Source organism: Balaenoptera borealis, assembly GCF_965194805.1.
Source record: "Balaenoptera borealis genome assembly, chromosome: 12".
Lineage (NCBI taxonomy): Eukaryota > Metazoa > Chordata > Mammalia > Artiodactyla > Balaenopteridae > Balaenoptera > Balaenoptera borealis.
In genome coordinates, this window is record NC_138869.1 from 75,542,424 (window position 1) to 75,569,209 (window position 26,786).

General features: G+C 42.3%; 2 protein-coding genes across 16 annotated transcripts in view; one reads left to right on the forward strand and one right to left on the reverse strand.

Moving 5' to 3' along the window:
* LOC309608240 (adenylate cyclase type 10-like) overlaps positions 1 to 18,970 on the forward strand; it is a 46,016-nt gene extending 27,046 nt beyond the window's left edge. For 7 of the 14 annotated variants that reach the window (XM_082347793.1, XM_082347799.1, XM_082347801.1 and 4 more), the window contains 13 exons: positions 385 to 714; positions 2,937 to 3,000; positions 4,186 to 4,405; positions 4,747 to 4,872; positions 7,204 to 7,376; positions 7,930 to 8,086; positions 9,485 to 9,689; positions 9,779 to 9,875; positions 10,328 to 10,446; positions 10,727 to 10,844; positions 11,461 to 11,659; positions 12,180 to 12,387; positions 12,909 to 18,970. In XM_082347793.1, coding sequence (XP_082203919.1) covers positions 385 to 714; positions 2,937 to 3,000; positions 4,186 to 4,405; positions 4,747 to 4,872; positions 7,204 to 7,376; positions 7,930 to 8,086; positions 9,485 to 9,689; positions 9,779 to 9,875; positions 10,328 to 10,446; positions 10,727 to 10,844; positions 11,461 to 11,659; positions 12,180 to 12,387; positions 12,909 to 12,976 — 2,084 coding nt within the window. In that variant the 3' untranslated portion in view covers positions 12,977 to 18,970. The other 7 variants (XM_082347800.1, XM_082347805.1, XM_082347803.1 and 4 more) reach the window with 7 other exon arrangements.
* Positions 18,971 to 20,114: 1,144 nt separating this feature from the next.
* LOC309608259 (trem-like transcript 1 protein) lies at positions 20,115 to 25,500 on the reverse strand. 2 transcript variants are annotated; one of them, XM_082347887.1, is made up of 6 exons: positions 24,761 to 25,500; positions 24,242 to 24,574; positions 22,050 to 22,167; positions 21,576 to 21,661; positions 21,029 to 21,081; positions 20,115 to 20,669 (listed from the first exon to the last, which is right to left on the reverse strand). In XM_082347887.1, exons 1-6 carry the CDS (start codon positions 24,801 to 24,803, stop codon positions 20,355 to 20,357), a joined length of 948 nt encoding a protein of 315 aa, XP_082204013.1. In that variant the 5' UTR covers positions 24,804 to 25,500; the 3' UTR covers positions 20,115 to 20,354. The 2 variants fall into 2 exon arrangements, with proteins under 2 accessions (XP_082204013.1, XP_082204014.1); XM_082347888.1 differs by lacking the exon at positions 21,029 to 21,081 and having other exon boundaries at positions 20,526 to 20,669.
* Positions 25,501 to 26,786: the final 1,286 nt, after the last annotated feature.

Here is a 26,786-nt window from a genome sequence, read left to right on the forward strand (position 1 = left end):
CCCAAAGCATATATAATCCACAAACAATTTCCCTTTGACTTTGAAATATGTTTGGACCATATATTTGAGCAGAGCCTTCCTGATTATTTGATGTTTATAATAATTTGTAGTAAAAAAGCTCAATTTAGGAGGAAAAACTAAGAAATCTATCCAGTGTAGTTCTCTACCACTAATCATTTCTTCCCTGTTGTACTTTATACTAGATATGGTCAATATCACTCTCAGATTGGTATAAAATTCTTTATACAAAGGAAGCCATAATACCAAATAGGAATTATAAATGAAATTTTCTTATACACTAGCAGCATGTGCTTGGGAGTTTGCTACCTGGTAGCATAAAAGAACCTTAAGGGAGACTCTCATTTAGATTTTCCTATATTTCAGATGCTGGCTCTCCTCTCAGGCTACAAGAGGAACTATCCCTACCTCAAACCGAGGTGCTAGAATTTGGAGTGCCTCTATTGCAGGAAGCAGCTTGGGAGCTGTGGCCCAAGGCACAACAGACAGCCCTACACCTTGAATGTGCCTGGTTTCTTCGAGATTTGGCCTGCCGCTGTGGGAGCTGTCACGGGGGGGATTTTGTCCCCTTCCACCGTTTTGCCATCTGTTCTACTAAGAGCTCCAGTGGGACCTCCCGATTCTGTAGCTACAAAGATACTGGCTCGATACTAACACAAGTGATCACAGACAAATTGCAGCTGCCTTCTCCCCAAGGTAAATCTAGGGGGCAGAAAGAGGACACGTGGGCAGCACTACTCTTTATTCGTGTACTTGGAGCTCTTTATTCAAAAGGTGAAATCAGATTAAAAGAGAAAAATAGGTGGAGAGAGCCATTTCTCACTGAAGTACCAGAAATAAGAAAAGTGTGATCTCAGAGTTAAAAGGAACTTTAGAGATTATTCTTGGTTTGGTTGGCAATCTTGGGCAAGTTACATAACCTCAGTTAATTGAGGAAAATAACAATACACACTTCATAGTGTTGTTGTGAGGATTAAATGAGTTAAAATATATAATGTGCTTTGAATAGTGCCAGGCACATGGTTAGTGCTCAATACATTTTAGTTATTGTTTTTATTATTATAATTATTCAGCTCAGTAATTATTCAGCTCAGTACACATATATGGAGCCCTTATGTGTATCAGATGCTGCAGTTAGGTGTTAATAATACAAAATGAAATTATCAGTTTTTGGGGGGTGATACAGACATATAAATAGAGAATTCCAATATGGCATGATAAAGATGATGAAAACGGACTACATAGGAGTTGGGGTACCTAGAGAAGGGGCCATTAGCCCAGCCTGAGAAATGAGTAAGATAAGACTCTCCCTTGAGTGAGATTTGAGGGATAAGTAGGAGCTAGCTACTTAAAGAAGCTTGGATTAGTGGATAGATGTTCCCCAAAGCCTATAGCCCTCTACCACATCCCAGATAAGAGTTCACCCTCGGGAATTCCCTGTGGTCCAGTGCTTAGGACTCCATGATTTCACTGCTGAGGGCCAAGAGTTCACCCTCTTTGTTTTACCATCTTCAGTTAGCTTACCTTGTAGGACATCCCATTTCATTTTCAGTAGCTGTTAGAAAGCTTCTTTCATCAAGGTGAACTCTACCTTCCTGCAGCTTTTTCACTCATTTTTCAGAGTTGTGCCTTCATTCATATTTGAAGACAGCTGTCAAGACCCAGGCAAATCTTCTCTTTTTCTACTTTGATAAAAGAGAAGTTGGTGTTGGTGTTTGGCAGGGGAGAGGGATATGGGAGAGATGGTGAATCGGTGGTAGTAAAAGACTAAAATGAAGATGTTGATCTATGATCGTACCTCTTCTGGCCATAACATTCTTATGACTCTATGAAGGTGGACCAGTAACTTGGAGAAATTGGTCACTGGCTGATGAGCTCTACAGTCATTTGCACTTTTGTAATTTCTGAGGGGAAAGAGGAAAGTAGTAAATGTCCTGGTTGGTATTATGAAGAAATCACACTATCATTCATATTTCCTATATGGCCTTTTGTTTTTGAGAGGTCACTGTCAGCTGTAGATTCGACAGCCTGGTCAGTCCAGCTGCGAGAGAGGCCCAAGACCTTTCCAGCACAGCCGGACCCTGAGGAGGCTTCTCAGACCCAGGGCCGTTGTGCATGACCATGCAGAACAGAGGGTGCTGTTCACATGGGCTATGATATGGTGATGCCCTGACAATTGTGCATTGCAGTAGTGCTGCCAAATTCCAGTTTCCTTAGTTACCTTAGCCTTACTTTACCTTACCTTAGGTGACAGCATTAAATAATCAGAGAGCCAGTCCTTTTACTTAACGCAAGTCCTCCCTATAATTATTCTCTTAGACTCCTTTTCAATCCCACCACCTGTGCTCCTGAGCCCAAATAGGTAACATCCCCACATCATTCCCAGTCTTTGCTTTTTGGTCAGAAGACAGCTGCAGAGGAAAAGGCAAATCTAGAGGATAAAGGTTATTTAAGGCCACCCAGGTAAAGCTGAAAACCTCTGCTGGTCATTGTGACTCTGGTGGGATGTGTGCCCTCATGATTTTCTTCACTAGGTCTTAGGATCTGTGGTTTGCTCCCATCTAGTCGTAAATCTGATCTAGATATATTCTTGGATTTCTACTATTAGAATTAGTCATCAAACCAGATGGACACATTCTTTATTCACTTCTTTTGCAAACAGAATTAGGAATTGGTTTGGGAAGTTTGAGAATGAAAGGAGTTACTATTTGAATCACAAATAGTTGCATTTAAGGAAAAAATTAGCACCCTAATCTTGTGTGTAAGGCTAATTTTAAACCTAAACTTATCATTTTTATAATGGGGGAGGCAATTAGGTCCTGAACTAAGCTGCAGTGGAAAGGTAGTCAGGAATTTTAAATATTCTCAGTTAATACAAATATGGGCAATTAAAGATAATCATCTCTTTCCCCCTACAGACAGTTTTCAGTTCCAGACAAAATCACCCAGAAGTCAGGAGGCCTTCACAAGGGAACACTGCAGGTAGATGGAGATGCTGAGAGTGGGCGTGGAGGAGGCCAGGAAGTGAGACACAGATAACCATTAAACTAGGGCACTCACCTTACCTGCAGACAAGGAAGGCATCTGACCACCCAGGAGTAGTGACTCTTGTACTCAGCCCAAAATTCAAGTTAACAGAGAATCAGAAAGGCAATTTTTGATTGTTTGTAGGGAAATTATTTTTTAGTGATTAAGAAAAACTTTATTTAATAGCTCTCAAATGTATTGTACATGTAGCAGATTTTTTTCAGCTATAAATTTGCCTTCTCAATTACTTTTGAGCCCAGATGATATTAAAATGATTTTACATTTCATAACCATGTACCTCCTGGCTTTCCAATGCCTATCTTATCAATTTTACATGTTCCTACCTTGAATTCACCAGCCACTCTCGAGTTTCCTATTATATTTATCCAACCTGATTTCCTTCAGTTTTCAAACAAAAATCTATATTCTACATGAATCACCCCCACACTTATTGTGTCTCTGCTCACACAGTTCTGCTTTTTAAAAATACTCAGTGACATCCACATCTTTCCACTTAACAGAATGTTCACCATCCTTCAAAGCCCTCCTCAGTTCCCACTTTTTTCGATCATTCTGTCTCAGAAAGATCAGACCTCTTTTGGACTCGTGGTGCCTGTAGAAAGTGCATTGGACTAGTAGTCAGAAAGGTGAACTCTAGTTTTGGTTCTACTCAGCTGTGAGGTCATACATAAGTCATTTAACCTCTCTGAGCTTCAATTTCCTCATCTGTAAAAGGGAGGTAATTTTTGCCTACCTGAATGACAGGGTTATTGTAGGATAAGGTGGTGGTGTTGTATAAAATAATATTCAAATATGCCATGATGGAGTTCAAATGTGCTAATAGATAAAGGTATTATTACTTACTGCTTTGTATCATTTTTATGTTTTCATGTAACAGTGTTAGTTTACTCTTCAGGTGTGGTCGTTTCCTTTAGTTTGTGAGGTACTTTGGCTTTGCCATTATAGACCAGGTCCCTGACTTTCAAAACCTTATGGAGCGATGGAGGAGAAAGATAGACATAGAATTAATGAATTATAAAGGAAAGCTTCCTGGACAAAGTGACTTTGAGACCTGGTAATGCCTCAGCAAGAGCGGCTACTGTGTGGCCACTCTCAGCTCTTCATCTTCTCTCCACAAAGAACAGAGGAGGAGTTCCTGGATCAAGTGAACAGGAAACTGGCTCAGACCAGCCCCGAGAAAGACATGTTGACCACGAAGCCCTGCCACTGTAAGGAAGTCCTGAAGTTAGTGCTGTCACCTCTCATCCAGCACTGCCTGCTCATTGGAGAAACCACTTGTGCGTTTTATTACCTGCTGGAGGCTGCCGCTGCCTCCTTGGACCTGTCAGATAATTACATGGTGAGCAAGCTCTGCTCTCTGCCCCTGAGCTGAGCCCTATGACTAGGGGAATTTGATAGGGATTTCTTACCATCCAGTAACTTGCAATGAAAAGTGGAGGAAAGTGGGAGAGAGAAAGGAGCTGTAATGGGTCTAGGAGAAAATATGAAGTGGGAGTGAAGGAGCACCATGTGCTGCCAGCCCTGCCCCAACTCCTGCACACACAGTCCAGCTCCCCATTTCTAACTAAATCCTGCCCCAGTTCAAATTTATCATAACCTTGATCTAGCCCTCGCCCCAGTCACACGCTTAGCAACATCTAAATCCTAATCCAGTTTCTCCATCCCTTGTCTTGTTTGGAGGCCTTCCTTTATTTGAGGAAGGCAAGCAGCCTTCTGGGCCAACCCTCAGCATTCTCGTTTTTTAAAAAGCACAAGGTGAAGATCTCTCAGTTTGAGGAGGCCACTTTCTGCTGTCTTCGGTCAGAGGTGAGGGCAGGGGGTAACCTTGAAGTTTGGGTTGTTTCTCCTTGAGGAATATCCTGTTACTGCCTTTAAAATCTCTTTTTTTGTGTGCAATTATAAATGTGATTCAAATTCAAAGCAGAAATACATGTAGAAAGTCAAAGAGCGCTTACTAATCCCGTGTCACCCCCAGCATAGTTAATAATTGGTGTGAATTCCACCAGCTATACACACATAGTCATATCATTATTGTTTTCCATTATTTTAAAAATAGAATAATTCTACATTGTCTTTTTTCTGCATCTGGCTTTTATTCTTAAAAATACAGATTGAACATATTTGCATATTGGCATACATCCAATCATAGTTACAGGTGCCAAGTACTACGTTATATCCATATTTACTTAACCATTCCATTCTTCATGTACATTTAGGTTGTCTCTAATTTGGGGTTATTATAAACATTTCTACAGTGAATATTTTTGTAAATATCTCTTTATTCCCTTGTGAGAGTGTTTCTGTAAGAGAAATTTCCAGAGGTGGAAATGCTAAGGCAGACAATATGAATGATTTTACAATTAATAAATATAATGCCAAATTGTCCACTACAGTATTACATGAATTCGAGTTTTTCTCACTTCTTCACATCCTTACCAACATCAGATATTATAAGTCTTCTTTAAATGTTTATTGGTCATTTATTTCTGTGAATTGCCTGTCATGTCCTTTGCTCACTGGAGTGTATATAAACTAATTCAGGGGGATGCAGGGGTGAACAAAATGGGTGAAGGTAAGTCAAAAGGTGTAAATTCTGGGGATGTGATATACAGCATGTGACAGTAGTTAACAATACTGTATTGTATATTTGAAAGTTACTAAGAAAGTAGACCTTAAAAGTTCTCGTCATAAGAAAAAAAGTTGTAACTATATGTGGTGATGGATGTTAATCAAACTTACTGTAGTGATCATTTTCCAGTATATACATATATTGAATCATTATGTTATACACCTAAAACTAATACAATGTTGTATGTCAGTTATCCCTCAATTAAAAAAATCATCACATTGTACACCTTAAAGTTACACAGTGTTATATGTCAAATATATCTCAATAAAGCTAGAAGGAAAAAAAGAACATACATTTCAGAGTCTCTCCCCGCAACCCTACCACTGAGCCACTGTGTCCTCTCTTTATGTATTCTACCAGAGGGGCTCAGCATACATAAATGTATATAATCTTTCCCCTTCCTTTGTTATATACAAATAGGAGCTCTCTATACTCCATTCCACATCTTGTTTTAAAAATAAATAAATAAATATACCTTGTAGATCACTGTATATCATTTATAACAAATTTCCCCAGGGAATGAGATTTGTATATCAAATAGAAACTCTGGGGAAAGCATGCCATGAGACATTCCATTTTCAAAGGACAAATAGGGGTAAACTTACTTATTCTGTATGAATAACTCATAACAGCAACTTCCCCCAGCCTCATTACTGTTAAATCCAACAGAACAAAATGTGTTGGAATGATTATCAGTTTATAAATGATGACTTCATAAAACCATGGGGGATGTTTTGTTAGAGAGCCGAGCTTTAAGATAAAATAAATAAATAAATAAATAAAAACTAGTTTTCAATGTGAACCTTAAGATAACCTTGGTTAGGAGAGTAAACCTAATGTGTATAATGCCTTTGAACACCAAAGGGAATGTTAAGAGTTGTCCAAGGTATTGCATTATTTGTGTTTCAACCAAAAGGTCTTTGGAGCAAAGTTAAATAATTATTTCTTTCCCTTTATAAGAAAGAATTATTGTGCAGTCTTCCTAAGATTTTTCAGAAATTACCATAGACTTTATCATTTTCTTGGAGGATTTAGCCACAGAACATGCAGGTATATGATAACCTCAAGGTAGTTCCTCAGATCCTACCCTCAAATGCACTATGGTGGTACAACTTGTTTATGAAGAGGGATACGGGATTTGGTGATATCTCAGATGCTTTCCATGGCATCTGAAGCATCTCAGTCTCTGCCCAAATGATAATCCCATCTGAGTCTAGGAGCATCACTTTCTAAATCATAGCCTTCCTCTACTACTCACTGACAAATGTGTGGGAGATGAGAAAGGAGAGTGCTTTCTCTGTAATTCTGTTTTCTCACTCCTTTACTTGGCTCGTGGCCCTACTGGTGCCTGGTAGCGTGGCCAGACTCTGCTCCAACTCAGCTCACTCTAGCACCTCAAGGGCCCCAAGTACACATTCCAAAATAAAAGCCAGTGTGTTACATCTAGAACCTTGTCCTTAATATTCTTCCCACATTTACATTACTGTTTCTCATTTTACCGTCTCCAGGTCTGTTTCAACATGGGACAGATCACCTTGGCCAAAAAATTGGCTAGGCAAGCCCTTCGTCTGCTGAAAAGGAATTTCCCTTGGACCTGGTTTGGTGTCATTTTCCAAACATTCCTAGAGAAATGCTGGCGTTCCTGTTCCCTGAGCCAATCCCCAGACAATCCTAGTGAGAAGTGAGAAGCCTAGCCAACTTGTCCTGTTTCCATTTAGGGCCACAGAGAACTAAACTACGACCCAGCCTGGAGTTTTGCCTATTTGACTATAAAGACTGCTCTTTTTACAGCCAATTCATTGTAGCTGAATGAGGACTTCTTTTGTTTTTGGAGTATGATATTATCCTGTGTCTTTCAAATAAAGATACATATATGTGTATTGTGTGTACACATACACATATATGGCAACTTAATATCAATATTATTTCTCTGATATATATACACATAATACTAAATTGCTACCTGGTTATTGAGCTATAATAATTTATAGGAAATGTATTCAACCAAAAGAGCAATTCAAAGAATGAAACCTTTTTTAAAAAACCTCTTTGAAAACTTTTTCTCTGGTCGAGAGGGATGAATTTAAAAGGCATATTGGGTTAGAAGTAGTGGGATCCCAGGAACCTTTCTGAGTCTGAAAGTCTGGGTGAGTAGACTCAGATTTCTTGTGGGGAAGGATAGCGGACACTGGTGAAGAGTAAGGGCACACTAACCACCCTTTGTTTCACACCAGTAAGAAGAAGCTGGCAATCCTGCAGCAGCAGATGCAATGCCTCTCCCTGCTCTGGCAGCTCTACAACATGGAGGCCACAGCCAGCAGCCACAGGTTTGCCTACCTGGCCACTCTTATGCAGGAGAATTCAGCCAAGGAGTCTGCCAGTGAAGCCCAGGTAAGCCAGCCCTTGGTTTACCTCTGTCCTCACGCAGAAACCTAAAATGCTAGGGGGAGAGACTCTGCCAAGTCCCTGGTTAAGTGTGATTCCACCATAACCCAGACTTAGCGGGACACCACTGATTTGGGTTTGAGCAGGGTTTTCAATTTGCAGTTTATAGATGGGCTTCCAGGTACGAAGCTATCTATGAACTCTCTGAAATGAATGTTGATTTGTGTGTGTGTTCAAAAGAGCATTTGGGGAGTGATAGGAAGTAGGGAAGGGATCATAGCTTTCATCAGATTCTCAAAGAAGCCAGTGGTCTAAAAAAAGGATCAGAATTGCTGACTTAGGAAAAAAGAAGAAAGGGAAATATGTCTTCCTAATTTTAGTGTCCATCTGTCTATATCTCTCTTTTATCCATTTGTTCAACAAATATTTGACGAACACCTATTCTGTGCCAGGCACTGATCTTGGTTCCAGGGAAACAGATAAGTGAAATATGTCGTACGTTAGGTGATAATAAATACAATGAAGAAAAATTACGTGAAGACCAGAGGACATGGAGTTCTGGGAACTGGCTGCAGGGTGAGGGGTGGGGATGCAATTTTAATAAGATGGTAGGGAAAGCCTTACTGAGCAGGTGGCATGTGGGCAACTATCTGAAGGAGATGAGAAAGTAAGCCACATGGCTATCTGGGAGAAGGGTGGAGAGGAAGAGGGCATAGCGAATGCACACGGCACGCCCTCTGTGTTTGAGGAACAGTGAGGAGGGCAGTGTGACTAGAGGGGAGGGAGGAGAGGTGGAAGAGCCAGGAGATGAGTCAGTCTAGGGAGGGGGATGGGAGATGGTGCAGGCCTTGTAGGCCACTGTAGGGGTTTTGGCTTTTACTCTAAAGAAGGTGGGAAGCTGTTAGTGGTTTCTTAGAAGTGGAGTGACCAAGTCTGCTTATATTTTAATAAGATTATTCTATTGGAAACCTAACGAACACGGTGTTTCAAGAGTGTCATCAGTGATGTCAAATGTGCATGCAACTGATAACAGAGATCTAGGCAGCAGTTCTGAAGAGTTCTAAGGGGCAAGAATCAGAGGACTTAATTAGGGAAAACATAGAAGAGGTGCAGTTTGGCCAGCGTTTTGAAGGGGAAAGTCTTGGATTGGGGAGAAACAAGAGGTGCAGATGGAGAAAGTGGTTTGTTTCAAGAACAGGCAGTGAGAATGATCAAATTAGAAGTGTAGGGGTGAGAAGGAGTGTGTTTTCATAGCTGGAGTTGAGGTGAGTGGTGGGGCCCCCAGGAGTGCTGACTGAGTGAGCAGCAAAGCACGCAGGGGGCTCTTATGCAGGAAAGGGACGAGATGGAGATGCAGCCTGACTGTACAGTCAGAATATTTACCCCATGTTTGTTGCCCTGCAGGTTGTCTCTACCTACGTGGCCCTCTCCCAGTTCTCCCAGAACATGGGTGACAAGGAGAAGTGGCTGCATTGTGAGCAGATGGCCATTCAGAAGAACAGCCTATGTTGGTTCTCCAGGGAGGGATTGTTGGCCACAGCCCAGCTCATGCAGGCCTTGGCCTACACCAAGCTCTGCCTCGGCCATCTTGACTTCTCCATCAGGCTGGGTAATGGGGCCTGACGCTGGTGGGCCTAGGGCTTTTAGAGAGGCCAGGTTCACCTCTAGACCTCACATGATGCTCTTTAACCTCCTTAGGTTTTCAAGCTCGTGAGATATGCAGACACCTCAAGAAACCAGCTCTGGAGAATCTGGTTCTCTCAGTTCTCTTCAGATCTGCATTTCTGAAGAAAAAGTATTAAGATCATTTTCTGTCCTTTGTATTTGTTGCCTTAGAAGGGAGGGTATGATCTTCCAGAGAAGCTTAGAGTGGAGAGGGAGAAACTGTTCCCTCTCCACAGCCAGGACTGTCTCTTCTCTAGTCACTCCAGGAAGCATTGTCTTAAGTTTGAGGGGTCAGGAGTAGAAATGCAGAGTCTGAGCTACCAGATATTCCTTTTTTCCCCCATTTTTCTGCAGGGAGGTAGGTAATTGATCAAGACCCTGGAAATTGTCTCAGAGTCATTTTCCCACTTCCGTTGCCTTAGAGACAGGTCTGATCCCAGGCACAGATGCTCTCTATATAAATAGAGTTATGGAGAGGAGATTTAGGGGATTTTAGGCTGCTTTGAAGGTGTAAGATCCCCTCCTCTCCTATACTGTCCTCCCCATTCTCTAGCTGGTCCCAGTGGCTCTGTTTCTCGGCAGATTTGATCTGTGTGTCCATGTGCTGGAGAGTCAGTGGGCGCTCATTGCCCAGGGTCATGATGTCCTTGGCCTGGCCTGCTTCTATTCTGCTTGCTTAGATCTGCTGCTCTATGGAAAAGGTAAATTTGTGCTGGGCTCTGCTGTACTCCTGAGGGATTGAGACCTCAGGTGGGGTCCTGGGTTTGGAACATAGGCAGTCATGAGCCTGTCCCTCAGGCATGGCCTCTGCTCCTGGCTTCTGGTTCCTTAAGGTCTAGGAACCACGTTGTGATTCAGGGATGTCTGCCTTTCAGGGATGTCTGCCTTTCAGGTGCTGTCTCCTCCCCTGTACCACACACCTTCTATACCACTTCCTACATGGACAACTTATACTAACTTGGTTACTTTCTCTGTCCACAGGATGGCTGTGTCGGCCCTTTGGGGAATGTCTGCATTTCATTCAACATTACGAGCACAGCTGCATTCTAAATTCTCAGAGCAATGTCATGCTGGGGGTCCACTCCTCTCTGGCCATGTGGTAATGTGGGGTACCAACGTGTTACTCAGGGCTGTGGGAAAGGGTAGAAATTTGAAGACACCATGAACTCATTTAAACTATTGCCTTTTGCCCTCCCAGGCAGGACTGTTCCACATCTCCAACCCACTTCTTTGTTTTTGGGTTTTTTTAATAAATTTATTTATTTTATTTATTTATTTTTGGCTGTGTTGGGTCTTCGTTGCTGCGCGCGGGCTTTCTCTAGTTGCAGCGAGTGGGGGCTACTCTTCATTACAGTGTGTGGGCTTCTCATTGCGGCGGCTTCTCTCATCCAACCCACTTCTAAAAACCATTCACCTCCCATTTACCCCCCATCTTATTTGTAGGGTTCTTCTTGTCCCTTAACAGGTTTGGGCTTATAGATTAAGGGTTTGGTTTAGAGTTACATTTAAGTGCAAGATAACCCATGGCAAGGCTGAATATCATTGGTTTCCTTTTAAGTCTCCTTACATGTGAGTTAGTAGCCTTGGCCACTTACCAGAATCACAATTCTGACTGTCCAGGAGATCTTAGAGCCTTAAAAAATTGACAGTTCTATGAAAGAGCCATGGTTGGTAAGCAGGGGAGAGAGCTGAGAGCTGTGATTCTTCCCTTTCAGGTTTGCCCAGGACTCACAGTGGAAGCTATTTGAGCACCACTTCTCCAAGGCTCGCCAGTTGGTGAAAAGAACCAATGCCTCACTATTTGGTTCACATGGCTTTGTCCGATTCCTAGAGTGCCATGTGCTAATGTTACAGAAGATGCCAGAGGGTGTCTTCGCGCATACTCCCTCAGAGACTCCCCGCCAAACCCTCAAGGTACCTGTCTCCGTTACCCTTCAACTAACACCTAAGTTATGGTACTCTTTCTGCCACCTGCATCTCTCCCTTACTCTTCTCCTTGCTGCCTCTGTCTCTTTTTCCCCCTTGAACCCTTTTTTTACTCCACCTAGAAAGTCTTTCCACCTACCTCATGTATCCTCCCAGATATTCTTGCATGGTCAGGACTGGATTCCTTAACTTTCTGGATTTGCACAGCTACTACCCAGTACCATTAAAATGTTAACACTTAGCCCTTCTCAATGGACCACTGTGGCTCAGTCTATAGTTTGACACATCTCCCTGCATCCCTGCCTTCTGAGTCTAAAACATTCCAGTTCCTCTGTATCTCAAAACAGACTTTCTGGGCCTACTTTACCATCTGGGCGTACTTTACTCCTTTCTGTTACCCCAGCCCTGAGTGAGTATGCTGAGTGGGGACTGCTGTAAGTTCTGATGGAGTGGAGTGGAGGAAAGAAGGTACTAATCCCTGAGCTAATAGACCTTCGCTTCCTTTCAGTACTTTAAGGAGTTCTTCTCTCGATGTGTGACCTGCCCTGTCTATCACCAGTGGGCCTCTGAGCTTAAAGCCTCTGTAATGAGATATGGAAAGAGAGAGTCCATGTCCTTGACTAACATCATCAGACCTTTTGACACCTGCTTGACCAGGATTTGGATAGAGGGAGAATTCCTGGAGGAAAATAACTCCTTTGAAGGAAATTTGCAGAGTAAGCATTCCTTCCTGGAACCCTTGTCTGAGAGACATAAAGAACAGTCTCAGATTCTTACTCACAAGCAGTCAAAGACTGTACCTCCAAATAAGAAGGGACATACAGATATTAGGATTAGTCCTTGTTCCAGAGGTAATTGTCCTTCTCTCACAGTGCCGGACCCAGCCTAGACAGAGACCCCTTATATTGTTCAACAGTGTAAGAGCCTCTCTTGGCCCTTTGTTTCAGCATCTATAACCCTTAGGCATAGGAAGTTCCTCCTTGGTCCCAGCTTAAACAAATAGATTGTTCCCTTGGAGTAGCTGGATGGTCACTAAGGGAGAAAGAAGGCCTTAGAAACCACAATGTAATGTCTGTGAAGGTAAATGATAAGATATGGGCAAGTAAAAGAGAGGAAAGAATATAGTTTCTTGCTTTAGGGCCCAGCAAATCTCCTCCTATTCCAGGCCATGAGTTAAATTTGTAATTGCTGAGGAAATTCCTTGTGTTTGTATTACTCTTTATGTTCCTATTTTCAGGATTTGTCAGCGTGGCTGATGTCAAGGAGAATAAAGATGAAGAAGAAATTCAAGAATGTATATGTTAAAACAAAAATCATCTGAAGGGACCATGATTCTTTTATTACATGTAATACAAAGATATGCCCCCAAGTCTCCTTTTTAAGATACTGTATAGTATACATATTAAATATGCTAGCCTTTATCTATATCTTTGTCAAAATAAAAGCCTGTGTTTCTAAAGCATGAAACTTAGATCTTTCTTAACTCTTAACAGTCATGAATGCAACTATGGCAGAAATTAGAATCAGAGCTAGACCGGAGGCCAGGGAGGCTTTGAGATGAACTGATTCCATCTTATATAATAAGGTGAGATCCATTAACATAATCTTTTCAAGGTTCTTCCATGTTGTAGAATTCCTCTTTGTGGCTGAATAACATTCCTTTTTATGGATATGCCACATTTTGTTTATCCATTTATGAGCTAATGGATATTTGGGTTGTTTCCACTTTTTGGTTATTATGAATAATGCTACGATAAATATTTGTGTACAGGTTTTTGTATGAACATATGTTTTTAGTTCTCTTCAGTGTATACCTAGGAACGGAATTGTTGGGTCATACAGAAACTCTCTGTTTAGCTCTTTAAGGAACTGTCAAATTGTTCTCCAAAGTTGCTGTACCATTTACATTCCCACCAGCAATGTGTAAGGATTCCAGTTTTTCACATCTTCACAAACAATTGTTATTATTCGTTTTTTTGATTATAGCCATTCTAGTGATTGTGAAGTGGTATCTCATTGTGGTGTTGATTTGCATTTCCTTAATGACTAATGATGTTGATCATTTTTTTATGAGCTTATTGGCCACTTGTATATCTTCTTGGAGAAATGTCTATTCAAATCCTCTGTCCATTTGTTGTTGGAATATTTGCCTTTTTGTTGAGCTTGAAGAGTTTCTTATATATTCTGGATACTAGACCCTTACCAGATTTGATTTACAAATATTTTCTCTCATTCTGTAAATTGTCTTTTCACATTCATGATGGTACTCTTTTGCAGCACAAAAGTGTTTTGTTTTGATGAAGTCCAGTTTATCTGTTTTGTTTTTGTTTTTTGGTTGCTTGTGCTTTGGTATCATATCTTAGAAACCATTGCCAATCTTTGGCCACAAAGATTTTTTTTCTCTGTTCTCTTCTAAGAGTTTTATAGTTTTAGCTTTTATTTAGGTCTTTGATTATTTTGAGTTAATTTTTGCATATAATGAATGGTAAGTTTCCAAATTCATTCTTTTGCATGTGGATATGCACTTTCTCAGCACCACTTACTGAAAAGACTATTCTTTCCCCCATTTAAATGACTGAACACTCTTGTTGATGTATGGTTTTATTAGATGTATGGGTTTATTTCTGAACTCTCAATTTTATTCCGTTGGCCTATGTGTCTATCCTTATGCCAGTACACACAGTACTGATTATTGCAGCTTTGTAGTAAGTTTTAAAATCAGGAGGTGTGAGTCTTCCAACTTTATTATTCATTTTCAAGATTGTTTTGGCTATTCTGGGTCCCTTGCATTTCCATATGACTTTTAGATCAGCTTGTTATCTTCCACAGTTTCCACAAAAAAGGAGAGCTGTAATTTTGATAGAGATTATGTTGAATCTATAAATCAATTTGCAGAGAATTGCTGTCTTAGCAATATTGTTTTCTGATCCATGAAGGTGGCATATCTTTTCCATATATGTAGGTCTTCTTTAATTTCTTTCAGTGATGTTTTGTAGTTTTTAATGCACAAGTCCTACACCTCTTTTGTTAAGTTTATACCTAAATAATTTTATTATTCTTGGTACTATTATAAATGGAATTGTTTTCCTAATTTCATTTTGGGTTGTTCATTGCTAAGGTATAGAAATAAAACTGATTTTTGCATATTGGTTTTGTATCCTGAAACTTTGCTGAATTCATTTGTTAGCTCAAAGTTTTTTTGGTTTGGGTGCACTCCTTAGCATTTTCTATATACAAGATCATGTTATCTGCGAATAGAAATAATGTTACTTCTTCCTTTCCAATCTGGATGCCTTTTATTTCTTTTTCTTGCCTAATTGCACTTGCTAGATACTACAGTACAATGTTGAATAAAAGTGACAAGAGTGGACATGCTTGTCTTGTTCTCAACTGTAGGGGGAAAGTTTTTAGTTTTTTACCTTTAAGTATGATGTTAGCTGTGAATTTTTTATACATGCTCTTTATCAGGTTCACGAAATCCCATACTATTCCTAGTTTGTTGAGTGTTTTTATCATGATAGAGTGTTGGGTTTTGTCAAATGCTTTTTCCGTCACCCATTGAAGTGATCATGTGGTTTGGGGTTTTTTTTCTATTAATATGGTGTATCGTATTGATTTTCAAATGTAGAACCAACCTTGCATTCCTAGAATAACTCTCGCTTTGTCATGGTGTATAATCCTTTCTATTTGTTCCTAGGTCCTATTTGCTAGTGTTTTGTTGAAGATTTTTGCATCTACATTCATAAGGAATGTTGATCTGTAGTTTTCTTGTGATCTCTTTGTCTGGTTTTTGTATCAAAGTAAAACTGGCCTCATAGAATGAGTTGGGAGGTATTCCTTCCTCTTCTGTTTTTTGGAAGAGTTTGTGAAGGATTGATTTTAAAATTCTTTCAGTGTTTGGTAGAACTCACCAGTGAAGCCATCTGGGCATGGGCTTCCCTTTTGGGAAGTTATTTGATTACTAATTAAACCTCTTTACTTGGTATACGTCTATTCAGATTTTCTATTTCTTCCTAAGTCAGTGTCAGTAGTTTGTGTCTTTCTAGGAATTTGTCCATTTCATCTAAGTTACCTAATTTGTTGGTATACAGTTGTTCATAATATTTCTTATAATCCTTTTTATTTCATAAGGTCAGTAGTTCTCCTTCCACTTTCATTCCTGATTTAGTAATTTGAGTCGTCTTCTCTTTGTTTCTTGTCCAGTCTAGCTAAGGTTTGTAAATTTTGTTGATCTGGTCAAAGAACAACTCTTGGTTTTGCTGATTTTTTTCTATTGTTTTTCTGTTCTCTATTTCATTTATTTCTGCTCTAATTTTTATTATTTCCTTCCTTCTACTTGCTTTGAGTTTAGTTTGCTCTTCTGTTTCTAGTTTCTTCAGGTGGAAAGTTAGGTTGTTAATTTGAGATCTTTCTTCTTCTTTTTTTTTTTTTTTTTATATAGGTATTTACTGTTATAGATTTCCCTCTAGGCACTGACTTTGCTGAATCACCTCTAAGTTTTGGTATGTTGTGAAATTATTTTCATTCATTTCAAAGTATTTCTAATTTCTCTTGTGATTTCTTTTTCCTGTTTGTTATTTAGGAGGGAGTTGTTTAATTTCCACATATTTGTGAGTTTCCGAAATTTACTTCTGTTATTGACTTCTAATTTCATACCATTATGGTCAGAAAACATACTTTGTATGATTTCAATCCTTTTAAATTTATTTAGACTTGATTATGGTCAAATATATGGTCTGTCCTGGAGACTGTTACATGTATACTTGAGAAGAATGTGTATTCTGCTGTTGTTGGGTGGAGTGTTCTATAGGTATCTGTGAGGTCTAGTTGGTTTATAGTGTTGTTCATGTCTACTCTTTCCTTGCGATCTTCCACCTACTTGTCCTATCATTTTTGAAAGTGGAATATTGAAGTCTACAACCATTACTCTTTATTTCTCCCTTCAGTTCTATCAGTTTTTGCTGTATTTTGAAACTCCGTTGTTAGGTACCCATATGTTTATCATCGTTATATCTTCTTAATGGGTTGAGTCTTTTATCATTATAGAATGTCCTTTCTTTATCACTAGTAACAATTTTGTCCTAAAGTCTATTTTGTCTGATATTAGTATAGCTACTCCAGTGCTTTATAGCTAGTTTGCATGATTTATGTTTTTCCATTCTTTTACTTTCAGCCAACTTGTGTTTTTCAATCTAAAGTTTGTCTCCTTGAGACAGCATATAGTTGGATCATGTGTTTTTTAATCCATTCTGCCAATCTCTGCCTTTTAATTGGAATGTTTAATCTATTTACATTCAGTATAATTACTGGTAAGGTAAGATTTATGTCTTCCATCTTGTTATTTGTTTTCTACTTGTCTTATGTCTTTTTTTCTCCTCTATTCCTTCACTGTCTTTTGTTATATTAAATGAGTTAAGTTTAATTCCCTTGTCATCTCTTTTACTATATAATTTGTGTTATTTTCTTGCTGTAGGGATTACAGTTAGCATTTTAATTTAAAACAATCTAGTTCAGATTAATACCAACTTAATTTCAATAATATACAAAAACTGATACTATGTAGCCCCATTCCCTCCCCCCTTCTTCATATTGTTATTGTCATAAAAGTTACATCTTAATAAATGGTGTACCCATCAACACAGGTATATAATTATTGCTTAATGAAGTTGTCTTTTAAATCAAATAGGGGCAGGGGAAAGCCATTTTTCTTGAGTAAATACTCCTTGGATTGATGCAAGCCATTGGTTAATTTCCAGAGTTCTGAAAAAGTTAATTCTGTTTTTGCCAGTTTTCTTATTTCTTTTATGGAGGAGAGAATTTTCAGATTTCTCTAACCACTTTCTTTTAAAATCACTCTCAATGTACTTTTTTTTTTTTAATTAATTAATTAATTTATTTTTGGCTGTGTTGGGTCTTCGTTTCTGTGCGAGGGCTTTCTCTAGTTGTGGCAATTGGGGGCCACTCTTCATCGTGGTGCGTGGGCCTCTCACTATCGCGGCCTCTCTTGTTGCGGAGCACAGGCTCCAGACGCGCAGGCTCAGTAGTTTTGGCTCACGGGCCTAGTTGCTCCACGGCATGTGGGATCTTCCCAGACCAGGGCTCGAACCCATGTCCCCTGCATTGGCAGGCAGATTCTCAACCACTGCGCCACCAGGGAAGCCCTCAATGTACTTTTAATTTGTATTTCCCTTAGATGAAGTTAAACATCTTTATTATGTTTATATTTCATTTTGTGTGAGCTATAGGTATGTATCCTGTGACTGTATTCTATTAAGTATTTGTTTTCTAGTTGATTTGTAGGGATTAGGGAAATGAGCCATCTGCCTTTGTATGAGCTGCAAAATTTTTCTTCATTTTGTGTTTTGACTTTTGTTTATGGTATTTTTGTCATAAAGGGAAAAATATCAGTCTTTTTTTAATTTATCCTAATGTGTCAGTTTTAATGTATCTATGAATTCTTTTATGGCTGCTGAGTTTTGTGTAATACTTTAAAGATTTTTGTCCTGTAAGATTATTTTAACTATTCCCCAATGGCCTTTCAAGTATTTTTTAAAATAAATTTTATCAAAATATAATTTACATGCAGTAAAGTACACCTATTTAAATGATGAGTTTTGACAAATGTATACACCCATGTAACCACTACCACAAACATGAGAGAGAACATTTAATCACCCCCAAAAGTTCTTTCAGGCCCCTTTACAGTCATTCCCACCCTACCACCACCACCAGCACAAAATAATCTTGTTATTTTTTTCCTTGTGTTTATGTCTGTGATGATTTCCCCCTTGTCATTTATTTCATCCATCTTCTTGAGTAAAGTTAGCTAACACTTTGTTATTTCATTTTACTTCAAAGAATAAGCTCTTTTATTTATGTATTAGCTATGTCATTTTTCTCCTTTAAAATTAACTAGCTATTTGAGTAAGATGCTTAATTCTTGTTAAGGGTGTGAATTTTCCTCTGAGAACTTCTTTAACTGAATTCCAAAGGTTCTGATATGAAGCAGTCATCTCACCATGTCACCTGCATTTTCTTTGCTTTGTTTTTGTGTTTCTTATAATGAAATTTAGTTTAGTATTCTCATCTTAGAAGTTACTTTTATACCTATGACTCTGGTTGGAAGTCTATGAATACCAACCAAAGCAATGATGGAATTAATATATTTCTCCTTCCCTCTTCTCTACCAGCCAATTGATTATCTTAGTATTTTCTTTTGTATTGTTAAATATACCTTTACTTCTGTCACGTTCTAAAAAGTTCAAACTACATTCAGACCAGGGTAAGTTTCTCCCAGAGGGGTACTTTTTAGACCTATTCTGCCCTTCCCCCACATTCTCCTGCCCTCCCCCACCCCCACCTTGCCTTCCCACCAGGCAAGTCCCCAGTCATCCTAACCAGGGGAAATGAGGGCTTAGTTGATTGGTAGGCAGCTCCTGCCTCCCTAAATTTAGGTTCTGTCACAGGCTGAGACTCTATCAGAGGAAGCTCAAAACATCCTGCCAGAGCTTCCTGAAAATAGCATCACTAGACTTACACAGTCCCTGCCTGTTCCTTCTCCTCAGATACCTAGACCAAGCTTAGGACCCTTCCAGATGGTCCAGATGGCGAAAACCTCTTTTTGCTTAGTTCTCCATGATTATAAAAGACTGGGTTCCTGAGCACCTCATCTTCTCCATTTAAGTCTCTCATCTCAGTATGGGCAAATATTTTCAAACTGAACAGTTGAGAAGAAATCATGGCAGAAACCTTAAAGGGCCTCCTATCCCCAGCCTGGACTAGCTTTCATTTACACTTAACCATGGCCATACCCTTACCATTTATTCCTCCTCCCCTCACCCCCATGCCCTTATTCCACTGGACTCGTCCCAGGCTCAGAGTTCAGGCCAAAGGGAACAGAACTACCGGATGATCACCCAGTTGAGAAAGAGCCAGCTCTGGTAAAACTGATGTCTGCAAAGTTCTTTTATTTCCTGGTGCTTGAAAATCCTTTGTCCTGCCAAGGAATAAGCTTGGTATCTATTTCAGTTTCTGATCTTACTCCTGTTTCTTTCCAACTCCATCTCTCATACCCCATCTGTCCTGAATCTCCTTTAACTAATTATTATCCCCCTTCTCCCACCATATGTTATTACATCATAAGATGTCACTTGTTTACAAGGTATAGAGCAGAAAGCAGAAGAGGTTTCTAGACTCAGGAAAATGACTCTATACTTTCAGGTATCCTGATAAAGACACAAAATACTTTTGAAGAGGTCTTCTTGATGCCCCTTAATTCAAATTGTGTGCAGTATTCTGACCAGGGAGGGAAACCACTTCCCCGCTAGCAGAACAGGCAGGAGATCATACAACACAAACTCTGGACCAGTCTTTTCAGTTTTCGGGCCATGTGAAGTCAAACTTGGGCCCTTTCCTTCCCCCTCAAGCATCAAGAGCTCATATATTATCATTTAGAGTTTATTTAGCCCTGTGGTGTAATGGCAGAGGAACTAGCCTGGGGGACTTCCCCAGACACCTCACTCGTTCCAAGTATCACTTACCAGGTGAGAAAAGTCAAGATATTAGATCAGATCCTAAAGACCCTAGTTGCTCTGATATCCTAAGGATCTAGGGCACAGGCTGCGTGGGTGGCTACACAGAACCCTGGGGATGACCTCTGTGAGTTTACAGGATGGTGAACAGCTTAGCTGGGTGGAATCTCGCTATTAGGTGGATCCTGGGCTGGCTCGAAGGAGGCTCCTCCACTCTTGTCCCCTCCAGGGAAGATGACTGTGGCGTATGTCACAGGCTTGGAGCAGATCTCAGCCTTAGGAGGCAGAGGGGGCAAACAGGATGGGGCTGGGGGTGGGTGTTTCCCTGACAGGGAATCAAGAGGAAGGTTGGTGTAGGTGTTATTGTCAAAGGAAGGTGGCGAGTCGAGCCTAACATATGGTACATCCGATGGCACGTCAACAGCCAGTCCAGAGTCACTGATGTGGTGGACCACTGAGGAGGGGGCCTGTAACAAAAGCAGGCAAATCAGGCAAAGAGAAAATGCCTCCCTCTGCCCCAGTTCCCTTAGATGGGAAGCCTAGGACCAGACTGGATCTGTCTCTTCAATCCTGAGTATGTCAGTGGGCAAGAAGGCTTCACTTTGAAGATTTTCAAGCCCCAAGTTTCTCCACAAATCTGGGAAGGTGGATAGCAAGGTGGGAAGGTGGGAGACCATTGTTGCCAAGTTTACAGCATTTAGGAAGAGGGTTTGGACTTCTACCGGGTCGCAGTCTTTTCTCCACCCCATCATCCCGGGACTTCTCAGTGATTGTGGCAGAGGGAGGGTCTGGGGAATTTGGCTGGGGGCCTGCAGAGGTCTCTTACCGAGCCTGAGACTCCACTGCTCTGAAATCGTCCACAGGCAGCAAGCCTGTTCCCTGGCAGGACAGAGGACAGAAGCACAGTCTGCTTCTTATGCTGACTCAGTGCCCCCCTCACGCCCTTCAGAAACCTTGGAAACCTCCGTCCTAGCCCATACTCACCTTCCCCACTCCCACCAGCAAAGTTTTCCATCTCCCCAGCCCCCACCCCCAGCCAGCCCTAACTCTCCCCCCACCCACTTACTGCTTCCACAGCTCCCCTCAACCTGCCTCAACACTCAATCCATCTCCCGAAATCCCCCACCTCCTCCAGTCACCTGTCCCCAATCCCACTGTCTCACCCTCTCCAATTCCTGTTTCTCCCCAGGCCGCCTCCCACTGAATCTCTTTGCTCTCCTCTACCCCTCAGCCATGGGAATTCTAGGGTCTGGGGACCCTTACTGAAGCCCATCTGTAGGGGGAGCAGACCTAGATTCTCAGCCTTGAATACAAGACTGGCTGATATAGGACCAGGGGGCCATTCTGAGATAGGCAGGTGGACAGCTACCTACCTTTCCTTTTGGCCATCACAGCAAACAGCACCACCGCCATCACCAGCAGGCCCAGCAGGAGCACAGCACCCCAAATCAAGGGTCTGCTGAGAGACACAAAGGAGTAGGTGAGCTTAGCCCTGAACCTGGCAGGGAGCTGCTTGCCAGGAATCCTAGAGAAGTGGCACAGAGGTGCAGTTCTTGGTGAGCCATGGTTGGAGAAAGAGATTTTTGGAATGGAATGAGGAGGACAAACTCAGGCAGGGCAGAGAGACACACTGTCAGGGTATCCTGGCTGGAGATCTGGGATGAAGGGGTCAGTGCTGAACTGGGATAGGGAGGTATGTCTGTCTGTCTGCCTACCTGCCTGGTCAGAAATTCCCCAGGAGTGGAAAGAATCATAAAGTTTCTTTTCAATTTAGTCTGGGGCTCTAAACAAGCTGTATCTTCACCACCACCCCTTCCCAGCCTCCCAAATACAGTTCTTGTCAGTACCTCTTCTTATCTCGGCTGGGGTCCAAAGGGCTGGCACTGCCTACAGGATCTGAAGAGGAGGTGTCAGCCAGACTCCTGACCTGATGGGTCTCCTCTTCGTCCTCTTTCAGGCCAGGAGCTGAGTCAGAAGGAAATACTTAATGAGAACATACCCATTGTGGGCAGGGTTCAAGGGCCTATTGAGATCTGAGGGACTGGGGGAGTAGAGCTGAGGAAGGAGAAGTCCTAAGTAAGGAACACAAAGAAGGGGTGCTTGGGATACTCCTTAGGGGCCTCTCATTCTGGAGGTCAGGGAATGGCCTCTTTATGTCTTTATCTGGTTGTGAATATGCTCACTTTCCCCTTTACCACCAGCTCCCAACCCTCCCCCTCTGCATTTCTTCTCCTTCACCTGCTCCCCCTGTAGCCAGGCTGCTCAGACTATGCAGAAACCCTACTGGGTAATCTGTGCCCACCTCCCTACCCAACCTCACTCATCTCATTGGAGACCTTGCTCCTGGCTCTCATCACTTGTTCTCCAAAGGGACCTCAGCCCAGCCTGCTAGACCTCTCCACATACCTGCAACCCTGTGACCGCCCCTGCAGGCTGGCTGAGCCCCACCCCAAGCTCTGCGCTCAGGAGCTAAGGAACTTAGGGTCAGCCCTGATATGACACAATGCCAGCTGATCCTTGCTGAGAGCCTTGCTTGGACCCTGAGACTCAGTTTTGTGACAAGGTTTCTGTCATCCTAACAACATGCTCAACTTCTGTCTGTGGGACTCAGGGTTGGTTTCTCTGGGTCTGAGGATCTGCCTTGGGAACCCGGGCAGTCCTTCTAGACCCTCTGAGAGGAGAGTCTTGCCGTGTTCTTAGAGATTCACCATTCCCACTACCCAACCCATTCCAATCCAGGAACTGGAGATGCTATGGCCCCAGTCTTGCTGTATATGTCCTGATCTCCTGGAGTTTTTTAAATCACCCACATCCTCCCTGGATACTGTGCTCTACCTGCCTGCCTGAACATCCATCCTCTACAGCTGTTGGGGTCCCCAGCACCTGCCCCACTGCAGGTACCTGTCTCCCTGCCACCTATTCCCAGTGCATTGTCTTGTCAGAACTTGCCATTTAGGGAGTTCTAACCTTGAGTTACTAAACCTTAGTGTCAAGGAAGAAGGAGAACAAAGGATGACTAGGGTTAACAGAAGTATATTTATAATATAAATAATAATTGTGGACTCAAGAGGGATTCTAATGACAGCTTAGTCCATCCTCGTAATTAAAAGATGGAGAAAAAACTGAGAGAAGGAAAAATGCCTTCCTTAATTTCATTACTTTGGGCATTTGGCACAAATTACTTGAAAAAGGAAGACCTGAAAATGAAAAAAATGTCAGCATCCATAAGTGCAAGGTAGGACAGTTTCTGCTTCCTCAGGTAGCTGACCATGTTCCCGACAGAACTTTTTTTTTTAAACAATATCCTATTTTTCTGGAAAAAATTTAATACTTTAAAATGTACTTTCAATAAATATTTAGACATGAGAAAGTTATAGGCTGTGAAAATGAAACCTGTGAATATAGTTTCTATACTGAAAATAGGGTTGAGAATATTAACTATTCTCAACCCTATAATATTAACTATTCTCCACCCCATAATATTAACTATTGCTGACACTTTTTTCTGTTTTTAAAACTGAATGAGTTGAAGGAATTCAGGCATTGAATGTACCCTGCCTGTAGGTGAGGCACATACTAGATGCTCAGGGAAGATTTATAAAATTAAATTAGATATAAATTCAATAGTTTTTAAGCCATCAGACTTGTTATTACAGCAATAAAAACCTGGAAGATGTAAAAAAATTAATTCCAGTTGATATGTCTGAATTAAAACTTTGTTTAAAACATTTCTAAGCAAAATAATAGCATCAAGTATGTTGAAAATGCTGGACAAGGAGGCCAAGGCCCTGAGTGGGGCAAGAGAATTTGCCTTCCTGTGGGGAGACCCACTTGTGCGGGAGGGGAAAGGGGACTGCTATGTGGCTGGTTTATCTCAGACTTCTCACCCAGTTTGGTTTCCGTTCCCTGCAGAGCTGTCAAAAGGATATCTGCTCCCAATTCCTCCCCCACAAGGGCCCCTACCCACCAAGGACCCAAGAGCAGCTGGTGGGGCAGGAAGGCAGGTTAGAGCGGTGGTGGCCAGGCTGGGATAACTCACCTGCAGGGAGCACATCCAGACTGATTCTGTGCACAGTCTGGGGCCCTGAGATTCCCTCTACCACGCAGCCGTACTCTCCGGCATCCTCCTCCTGTAGGGTAACCATCTCCACCTGGAGCAGGCCACCCCCCAGGTCAGTGAGAAATACGCGGCTGCTGGCTGGGGCCCTGCGTTCCACAGCTGACGACACCAAGGGCTGGCATCCCTCTGGCAGGAACCGGCACCACACCTTTCGAGCCTTGACATCCTGGAGTCGGTAGTGGCACTGCACCAGGATGGAGCTCCCCACAGGCGCCTGCAGCACCTCAGGGAGGCTGCCAGCCGAGCCCTGGCCTAGGGAAGGAAAGTTGCAGGGATGTTGGACAGGGCACCTCCTGGCCCACCCACTGCGTAGAGGCACAGGGATCTAGAGGTCCACCTTCTGGGCCTACATGTTATTGTTGCCATGGTAATGCCAGTTATTCCTGGGCATGGAGTGGGGTATATGGGGCCCAGAGTGCAGCTCCTTCTGAACCTTACCTGCTAGTCCCAGGAACAGCAACAGGAGCAGGTTGGGGCCCATGGCTGGGCAGGGAGATGTCAGCTCTGGGGCTTGCCTGGGCACTGACACAGCATTCCCCTGGGGGCAGGAAACTTTTGCCTCAGACAGTCACGTGGGGTTCTCAGTGACCATGGGGTGGGAAGCAGGCACTGGTGGGCCCCTCCATGGGTGGGGAGAAGGAGCTCTTCCAAGCCCTGGTTGGTTCAGTGCTCAGGAACTATCCCTGAGGGTAGGAATGGGCAAGGTAGGGTGAGAAGGTCCAAGGAAAAACAGAAGGCTGGGAACCTGCCCCCGCCCCCGCCCCGCACCCTGTAAGGAATGAAGAGGGGGAGGAGGATTGTGACAACCAGAGAGCATTAGAGAAAGGGGGAAGATGATCTTCAGGGTATTCCAAATATAGAATCCGATGATGCAGAGCTGTGAAGGAGGGACGTAAAGTGTCCTTCTCATGGCCCAAGGCCATCTTGATTTTAAATTCTGTGTGAGTGCCCCACCCAAGCTCTCAGGAGATCGTCCAGGAAGCCCCACCTTGATGGTGCGCCCTGGGCTGGCCTGTCTTCATTCCCTCAGATGGGCGCTCCCTAGACACTTTGAGTGTGGACCACGTGCTCCAGTTCTAGGATTTGCATTATTGCTTTGATAATTAGTTGGATATTGACCCTCATGTATTCATCTCATCTTCATAGCTTTTCTCTCTCAGTTTCCATCTTTTTTGTTCTGATTCTAGAAGATATCTAGAAGATATCTAGAAGATATCCTCATCTTTTTCTTCCATCCCTTCTCTCCTTGTCCTTCAGATTTTTATCCCTTAGTGCTTTTAATTTACAAGATTTTTTATTCTCCAAGCATTTCTTATTTATAGCATATTATTTTTGTTTCATGAATGCATTATCCTCTCTGTTAGGAGACAGTTCTCTATGAACATTTTCGGGCCTTCCCAGGAAAGGGCACTAACCAAGCTTTGTTCCAGGGCGATTGAAGAGCAAACTTGCCTTGGGAGTTAGAGACAGTGTGTCAGCTCCAGAGAGATTTGCTTCCATCCTTCCCCTCCCTTCCTGGAGAAGATTAGTTCATGTTCCAGAGTAAAGACCTCTCTCTCTCTCCAGAGAGGAAGAAGGGCCAACGTGCCAGATGTTCTATATAAGCTCCAAGTCTCATAATTTGGGGTTCCTGTCCTATGACACAAACCCACTCCCTGCACAGGGAACATCTGGCCCTCATTCACGTCACCTTGTGCAGAACTGGGGTTTGGGGATCCTGCATGGAATGTGAGTAATAAACCTGCTGACACCAGGGGAGCACCAGTGCTCAGAGAGACAGGAACAGTCAAGGTGGGGATGGCTGGGAGGATACACTGCTCTGACCTAGATGGTCACACCTGGAAAGGGGCATGAAAAAGCCACCCTCCCTCCTTCCTCTGTCCTCTTTTCTCTCCTCCTCCCCTCTCTCTGCCTCTCTCCTTCCTCCAGGAGCAAGGGAGTTGAGAATGGGAAACTGGGAGCAGGAGCCTGAGAAAGCCGGCTTCTGTGTTAAGCTGAGCCTCATGGACATGGTGATAGGGTGACCAGCTGTCCCTGTTTACCTGGCACTGGGGGTCTTTCCGGGAGACAGGATTTTCAGTGCTAACACTGGTAGAGTCTCTGGCTAACTGGACAGATGGGTCTCCCCAGTGAGTATTATGGAAGTACGTATATCTGTCCTGCCAATATGTATCAGGCTTTCTTTGATTTCCTTACAAGAGAATTATTTTCACAGTAACAAGCCATGTGGGAGCGTTGTGTGAGGAGGAGACCTCTTTTCAATATTTACTGAGTGCCTAAAACAGATACAGTCCCTGCTGGGTGCCTAGAACAGAGGTGGCCAGGATCCAGGGGGGTGTCCTATCACTGGGCATTAGAGAAGAGGAAGGAAACCAGGGCTTATCCAGGACCTACTATGTGCCAGACATCTGGCCAGGACTTTAATGTTATTCCTTTCAATCGCATAAATACCCACCAAAGTAGG